The 7917-nt window shown below is 56.9% G+C and overlaps 1 protein-coding gene across 4 annotated transcripts; it reads right to left on the minus strand.

Annotated features, from left to right (window-relative positions):
• Positions 1-9: 9 nt before the first annotated feature.
• On the minus strand, positions 10-3402 carry RARRES2 (retinoic acid receptor responder 2). Of its 4 annotated transcripts, none has more exons than XM_052638875.1 (6): positions 3311-3402; positions 1902-2099; positions 1575-1679; positions 569-664; positions 268-392; positions 10-125 (listed from the first exon to the last, which is right to left on the minus strand). In XM_052638875.1, the coding sequence occupies exons 2-5, from the start codon at positions 2073-2075 to the stop codon at positions 279-281; spliced, it is 489 nt and encodes a 162-aa protein (XP_052494835.1). In that variant the 5' UTR covers positions 2076-2099; positions 3311-3402; the 3' UTR covers positions 10-125; positions 268-278. The 4 variants fall into 4 exon arrangements, with proteins under 4 accessions (XP_052494835.1, XP_052494836.1, XP_052494837.1 ...); XM_052638876.1 differs by having other exon boundaries at positions 3276-3387; XM_052638877.1 differs by having other exon boundaries at positions 578-664; positions 3244-3370.
• Between the last annotated feature and the right edge of the window lie 4515 nt (positions 3403-7917).

A 7917-nucleotide genomic window follows, 5' to 3' on the forward strand; every position in this document is an offset into this window, starting at 1 on the left:
CGTGAGAACTCAGCTGAGCGCAGCTTTATTAGCTCAGGGGTCAGGGGGTGGCCCCTCCCCGGCTCAGAGGAGGGAGGCGGGCTTTCACTGGCGACCTCCCTTCCTTCCAGGAAGCTGGGTGACTTCTAGAGGAAGAGAAACAGGCCAGGCGTGAGGGAGGCGGTCTTCGCAGGCTCCCAGCCCCTGTTCCCCTGCCTCCCGCAGCCCAGCTCCAGCGCCCTCTCAGTCCTCTCGTCCCCCCTCCCTCCTGGCCGGCCGCCTACCCACCAGGCCTTAGCTCAGGGGGACAAGGCTTTGATGAAGGCGAACTGTCCGGGAAGGTAGTAGCTGTGGGGGTCCTCGCCGAAGCGCTCCACCCTGCTGCACTGGGCGTCCTGGGCGTTGTCCAGCTCCTGCCAGCACAGGGCCACTCGGGCCGCTCCGTTCCAGCCAGCGCCTATTGCCCCCATCCCCCCTCCCAGGGAGTGTCTGGGCCGAGCCCAGAGCCCCTCCTCGCCACCCCCAAACCTCTTCATCCAGGCCACTCCCAAGGCCCAGTCTCTCCCCACCTTACCAGCCCCCTCCTCACCCGTTGAACCTGTGTCTGTATGGGACAGTGCACCATCCGGCCTAGGACTTGATCCTTTGAGTCCAGCTTGATGCAGGCCAGGCATTTCCGCTTTCTCTGGGGAGCGGGCGTGGAAGCCAGAGAGGAAAGGGGTGAAGGGAGGCATGTAGCCCTGTGAGGGCGGAACCTAGGGCCAGCCTGCAGTGGGGCCTGTTCCTTTGGCAGGCCAGCTGGGTCCAGGCGCAGCCTAGCTCTGGCCTGGGAATTTTCAAATCGGAACTATCCTGCAGTTTTCAAACTCTGTGCGTGTGTGTGTGTGTCTGTGTCTGTGTGTGTCTGTGTGTAGGCGGCACTTAGTTTTCAAACTGTGTGTGTGTCTGTGTGTCTGGCTGTGTCTGACACAGGCAGGTTCTCCCCACCTGGCTTCCACTGCGCTGCCATCTGTTACATTTATTTGTATGTTCTGTTTTCTTGCAAGATTTGAATTGAACACAGGGATCCTGGTGTAAAAGTCCAGAAAAGCACTAGTCTAATCCAGCACTCCTTCAGCAGAGGGAGGTGACTGAAGCCTTGACGAGCCAGCGCAGGAACAGGACTAGGGGTTGGCAGAAGTGGTTGTGCTCCGAGCCCAGGGATCACCCCCATGGCAGTGACTTGGCCCCGAAGGTGGCTGACGATAGTCAAGCCCTCTTAGGAGTCAGCCCAGGCCGAGCCATCGTCCCCTTGAAAACTCAGGAGAAATGGGAAGTTCACCAGGCCTAAGGTGGGGACCACGGCGTCCTTCCGCCAGTGACCTGCAGCCTGGGTGGACCAGCTCTGGAACCTGTGTGTCCATCTCCCTGCCTGTTGCGGCCCCCTCAGCCCACCCACAGTCATCACCGCCACGAGTGCAGGCAGGCAGGCCGGTCAGAGCCAGGGAGGCTGCCCCGCCCCAGGGTCTCCAACCTCAGGCTTCTCCAACTGTGAAGTCCACTGCCCACTCCTGCGCCCACTCCTGCCCCGAGCACGCGCCCTGCCGTCAGCTCACCCCATTGGGCTTGACCTCGCAGTCTGCTTTCCTCCAGTCCTTCTTCCGACAGCTCGTCTGCTGGAGCTTGAACTCCAGCCTCACAAACTGCCCGGCCGGGAAGAGCTGCCAACAGACGAGAGAGGCCCGCGGCCCAGTTGAGCAGGTGCCGGTGTGACCTGTCCCTGCTCCCCAGCAGCACACCCTGGGGCGGGGGCAGGCACCTGGGCCAGCGGAGAGCTGGGCGGCTTGCTGGGGCCCAAGCATCGGTGCACCTGCTCTCGGTGGGGGGCACATTCTGGTCTCCCGATCCCCATCCTGCCCTCCCCTCGCTGGGTTGGCGCTTACCGTGTCCGAGGCATTGTCCACGCTGGTCACCTGGAAGGCCCACTGCACGGGCGGATGCTTGTGGAACTCCTCCAGGGCCACCTGCAGGCCCCGGTGCTGGGCTGCCGTGAGCTCTGCCCTGCCCAAGCCCATGGAGCCCAGCCCCAGGGCCAGCGGGAGCAGCAGCTGCCACATGGCTTCACCTCTGTCTCCCGGACGCTGCAGAGGACTGTGTGTCGGTCCAGAGGAGGAGCCACCGGCTCCTGGGCCCCGTGTCTCGGGGCCGCATCTGGTGGGCTCCGGGCAGAGGTGGGGGGACGCGGAGTGGCCCTGCAGACCCCGTCCCCACCCCGCTGTGTTCCCCTGGCCCGTCCCTCTCCTCCCACCCGGCCCCACTGTTTCCAAGCCCGGCCCAGGTTGGCCCTGTCCGAGGTAGGTGCTGGGTCCGCTCCAGTCCTTGGGCCAGCAGCTGGGGAGCAGGGCCTGCTCCAGCTCTCTCTACGGGCACCCCCCCCATCTTCACCATCCGGGGCCCAAAACGGGGTGGGGGCGGGGGAGGAATGGAGGCTGGCTGGCGGCTGAATATTTTGGGGAGGACATAAACGTGGGAGGGGCCCAGGGCGGGTGGGCTTTAGGAGCCCACTTAACCCTCGCTGTGCTGAAAGAGCCCGTTGCCATGGCCCCACCACCTCCGCCCGCCCCCCGCCACTGCCCCCAGAAAATGGGGGTCCCTCCTCCACCCCGCCTCCTCTGTCTTCTTAGGCAGTCTCCCTCCCTTGCCTTGTTCTTTTCTGGAGCCTTCCTCTCCCAGCCCGCCCACCCCGCACCTCAATCCGCGTGACTGGGGTGGGGGGCGCCTGAGGGCCGGACCCTCCCCGAGAACTCTGCCCGAGAGCAGCCTCCCGAGGACCAGAAAGCCCCGGGTGTGGAGACCCAGGCCCCGCCGGGCAAAGGTGCCAAGCCGTCGCCTCGAAGACAGGACAGGGCTCGCAGAGGAGCCGACAAACGCCGGCCTCCGAAGCTGCGCCCTTTACCCGCCCCGCGCTCCCTCCCTACTCCTCTCCCGCGCCTCGGGGTCTCCCCCCTCCCCTCCTCTCCCTCGGGGTCTCCCCTCCTCTCCCTCGGGGTCTCCCCTCCTCTCCCTCGGGGTCTCCCCCCTCCCCTCCTCTCCCGCGCCTCGGGGTCTCCTCGCCTCCCCTCCTCCTCTGCACTTCGGGGTCTCCCCCCTCCCCTCCTCTCCCTCGGGGTCTCTCCCGCGCCTCGGGGTCTCCTCGCCTCCCCTCCTCCTCTGCACTTCGGGGTCTCCCCCCTCCCCTCCTCTCCCTCGGGGTCTCTCCCGCGCCTCGGGGTCTCCCCTCCTCACCTCTCCCGCGCCTCGGGGTCTCCCCTCCTCACCTCCTCTCCCGCGCCTCGGGGTCTCCCCTCCTCACCTCTCCCGCGCCTCGGGGTCTCCCCTGCGGTCCCGGCCTCTTCCCGGCACCCGTCAGGCTCCCCCCGCGGCGCGCCCGTCTCCTCCCACCTCCTCCTGGGCCCCCTCCAGCGCCCCGCGGCTCCTCCCCGCCCGCCCGCCCGCCGGGACCGGCCTTGGCCGACGGCCCTCCCGGGATTCCCCTCCTCATCCCCGCCCTGCGCCGTCCCGCCCTGCCCTCCCGTTCCCTCCCGCTGGCCCAGCGGGCCGCCCCAGCCCGGGCGCTGCCCTGCCCCCAGAAACAGGGCGACCCCTTCCCCTCAGGCCCCTCCAGGCAGTCCCCAAGACACTCACTCCAGAAAATTCTTCCCAGAAATCCAGACTTCCTCAAACCCCAGGAGACCTCGACGAATCATTTGAACCGTCCCCCTGCACCTTGGAACCACACTGAAAAGGAGGGTGTCTCCAACACCAGCAAACACATCAGGCGTGAAGGATCACGTCCCATCTGTGGTGGCAACGGGCTCCCAGGGTCTCCCGTGTGGGTGAAGGGCGGCATGGTGGGGTTCCGAAGGCTGCTGGGGGGTCAGGGGAAAACAAGGGCTCAGCTCCTGCTGCTGCTGAGCAAATAAGAACAAGCCCTGGGACTTGGTGTGTCAGCCACCAGACCCGCTGCTACCTAAGTCCCAGGCCCTCTGCCGGTTCCCCACGGAGAGAAAGTGACAGCCGCTCAGTCGCCTGTCTCTTTGCGACCCCATGGACTACACAGTCCATGGGATTCTCCAGGCCTAATACTGGAGCCGTTTCCTTCTCCAGGGGATCTTCCCAACCCAGGCATCAAACCAGGGTCTCCTGCATTGCAGGCGGGTTCTTTACCAGCTGAGCCACCAGGGAAGCCCTCAGGAAGATGACCTGGTTTAACCACCAGGACCCCTGAACCTTCTGCTCCCTTCTCTGTGGTGTGGGGGCCAGAGGCCTTCCCGCTAGGAGGTTGTCTGGAGGATTAAACAGGGAGATGTATGGAGAGGGATGGATGACCCCGTGTTGGTCCCCTCCCCAGGCACACCTGGCAGGATTCTCCACGTGGAGCCCAGAGCATCCTTTGCAATGTGCTCTCGGGGTGCCAGAAAGATCCTCGCCTTCAATTAGCCAGTTCTGGGGGCTGAAATCCCACCTTGGACATTTCAGTCCCATCTGCGAGCTGTCAACAATCACCAAGCAGAGATGAGAGCTGGGGTCTTTGTTCTCCAGGAACTTCCTCTGGGGCTAGAGAAACAGCAGAGCCACGTGCTGGGGGAGGCCCAGGAAGTGGGTGACCAGGGAAAACTTCAAGACAAGGTGGACTTGCGCTGAGGAAGGCAGGAAAGTGACCCCGCCTTCAGCGGGGGCTGCCTCAGGCCTGGGGCAGGCAAGGCAGGAGAGTGGGGGCCAGATGCAGACAGAGGCAGGTCACTCAGCCGACAGAACGGCCTGTGGGCGCAAGGATTGTGAGTGGCGGGCAGCACAGGGCTGATGAGGGCGGGGCTGCCATGCCCTCCTCCAGAGGATCTTCCTGACACAGGGACCGACCCCACACCCTTGTCTCCTGCGAAGGCAGGCAGGTTCTTTACCACTAGTGCGCCCGGGAAGCCTCGTTACTGTTCAGTTCAGTTCAGGGGTTACTCAGGGTACATTCATGAGCTCAGCATCAGGTGACCCAGGCGAGCAGCAACAGCGCTTAGCTGTTTGCTGGTGGTTAATGATCTTCCCGGAGATCACAGTTGAAAGCAGAAATTCCCATGTCCAGGTCCTTCTGACGAAGATTTCAAAATGTGCCCAGTTGCTCGGTTGTGTCTGATTCTTGGCGGCTGCGTGGACTGTAGCCCACCAGCCTCCTTTGCCCATGGAATTTTCCAGGCAAGAATACTGGAGTGGGCTGCCATTTCCTCCTCCAGGGGATCTTCCCTACTAAGGGATTGAGGCCACGTCTCTTACGTCCCCTGCACTGGCAGGTGGATTCTTTACCACTATTGCCACCTAGGGAGAAGGCAATGGCAACCCACTCCAGTACTCTTGCCTGGCAGATCCCATGGACGGAGGAGCCTGGTGGGCTGCAGTCCATGGGATCGCTGAGGGTTGGACACGACTGAGCGAATTCACTTTCATGCATTGGAGAAGGAAATGGCAACCCACTCCAGTGTTCTTGCCTGGAGGATCCCAGGGATGGGGGAGCCTGGTGGGCTGCCGTCTGTGGGGTTGCACAGAGTCGGACACGACTGAAGTGACTTAGCAGCAGCAGTAGCAGCAGCAGTGCCACCTAGAAAGTCCTTGGTTATAGGAGTGTTATATTGGTGAGAAAACTTATACTAATTTAAAATTTTTGATGTTGAATATCTCGTTAACATTATTTTTGATTTTTTTTTTTTTTTTGCATTGCCACGTGGCATGTGGGATCCTAGCTCTCTGACCAGGGATTGAACCCATGACCCCTGCTCTGGAAGTGCAGAGTCTTAATCCCTGGAACCCCGGGGAAGTCTCAATGTTCTTTTAGTTTCAGGAAAATATTGGTACATGTTTGCTCATGCTAAGTCACTTTAGTCGTGTTTGTGACCCTATGGACTGCAGCCCGCCAGGCTCCTCTGTCCATGGGGATTCTCCCAGCAAGAATACGGGAATGGGTTGCCATGCCCTCCTCCAGAGGATCTTCCCGACCCAGGGATTGAACCCGCATCTCTTGTCTCCTGCATTGGCAGGCAAGTTCTTTACCACTACTGCCACCTGGGGATGCCCCATTACTGAAAACCTTAGTAAAACCCTTCCATGACTCAAACAATGAGTGTTGGCAAAACAAACAAACAAACAAACAAACTTATCCATTGTCTTTTGCTTCTTTCAACAGTCTCATAAACCAGTGATGTTTCATGGCATTTGCCCTCAAATACTAACTGATTTTAACTGTAACCATGACGCTTGCATAGAGCCTGCTCAGAAAAGTGAACACAAATATTTTCAATATTCAGTGGAATGAAGCAACACGGGAAACATTGGTCTCTTGTTTGAAAACTCCAAGAGCTCAGCCACACTGGCCACATCTCAAGTGCTCATCACGAACGACGTGTGTCTACCTGTGCTCATACATGCGTAGAATGTTTCTAGAAGGAGAAACAAAAAGCTTGTGGCAGTGGTTGCCTCTGAGGAGAGAAACTGTCTGGCTCCGAGAGGGGAAAGGGGAAGCAGAGAGGAAAACAGCATGCCCTTTGTATCTGTACAGTCTTATACCATCTGGGTAATTTGTTGATTGCAGTGTAAAAGTAATTTTTTTAAAGTTTAAAAATCACAAAGCAAATAGAGTTGTTGAAAACTCACTCTGGCCAGCGAGTGGAGGGGAGACAAGAGGGGAAACAAGTTCAGGTGCAGGACGCCCTCAGGAGGAGAGAGAATGGAAGTAGGTAATGAACGTGGCAGAAACCAGGGTGGTGAAGATGGAGACAAGCAGAGGAGGTTAAATCCTTCACCTTTATTTACCGTGTGCACTGATTTCTGATCCAGTTATGTGTAATCCATTTTTCATCACGCTATTACATCTTAATTTCCATTAAAATTTTTCTGGATGTTCTATTTGCTTCTTTTTCAAATCTTCCTATTCCTTTCAGCTGCTCTTTTGGGCTTATTGGCCATTCGTATACCTTCTTTGGAGAAATGACTGTGCAGTCCCTTGGACCATATTTTAACTTGTCTGTTTGTTGTTGAGTTGTTGGAGTTTTTTATATGTCCTGCACATTAATCCCTCGTCAGATATATGATTTGCAGATACTTTCTCCCATTCTATCGGCTGCTTTTCTACTCTGTTCATAGTGTCCATAAGCTTTTAATTTTCCTGAAGTTCAGCTTATCTACTTATTGCTTCTTTGCTCAGTTGCTCTGTCTAGAACTTCCAGTATTTTGTTCACTAGAAGAGGTAAAAGCAGACATTCTTTCCCTTGTTCCTGATCTTAAAGGAGAAGATTTCAGCTATTTTTGTCATTTGAGTATGATGTTCACTATGTGTTTCTTAGGTATGGTTTTTCCTAAGGAGATAATTTCCTTCTATTACTGGTTTGTTGAGTGGTTTTTATCATGAAAGGGTATTGAATTTTGTCACATGCTTTTCCTGTTTCAGTTAAAAAAACATTTTTTTCCCCTGCACTGTGAGGCTTGTGGGATGTCAGTTCCTTGAGCAGGGATTGAAACTGTGCCCTCCACAGTGAAAGCACAGAGTCCTACCCACTGGACCTCCAGGGAATTCCCTATGTGGTTTTGTTCCTTCATTCTGTTAATATGGTTTTTACATTGATGAATTTTCATATGTTGAAATATAGGGTGGGTCAAGAAATTTGTTCATCCCCCCCCCCCCACCCCGTAAGCTAGTTCTAAGAGCACTGAATTGTTTTTAACTTCGTTTGAAACAATTTTGTTAGGTTGTATTGTGATAGCTGTCTTATCAGCATGCATTTAAAAAAGAAACTTACCAAAACTGGTGAATTTTTGTGTAGCCATCTTAATATGGAAGATGGAAGAAAAAAAGCAATATTTTTGGTGTATTATGCTTTATTATTATTTCAAGAAAGGTAAAAATGCAAAAATAAAAGATTTGTGCAGTGTATGGAGAAG

This window comes from Budorcas taxicolor, chromosome 4 (assembly GCF_023091745.1).
Source record: "Budorcas taxicolor isolate Tak-1 chromosome 4, Takin1.1, whole genome shotgun sequence".
Classification (NCBI taxonomy): domain Eukaryota; kingdom Metazoa; phylum Chordata; class Mammalia; order Artiodactyla; family Bovidae; genus Budorcas; species Budorcas taxicolor.

What these genes read in the sequence shown, in the direction of transcription:
- RARRES2 (XM_052638875.1), bottom strand. Translation starts at nt 2,075, where the DNA reads ATGTGGCAGCTGCTGCTCCCGCTGGCCCTGGGGCTGGGCTCCATGGGC. An exon ending in GCGAGGTCAAGCCCAATGGG is followed by an intron (nt 665 to 1,574) that starts GTGAGCTGACGG and finishes CCCGCTCCCCAG; the next exon opens with AGAAAGCGGAAATGCCTGGC. An exon ending in TACAGACACAGGTTCAACGG is followed by an intron (nt 393 to 568) that starts GTGAGGAGGGGG and finishes CTGTGCTGGCAG; the next exon opens with GAGCTGGACAACGCCCAGGA.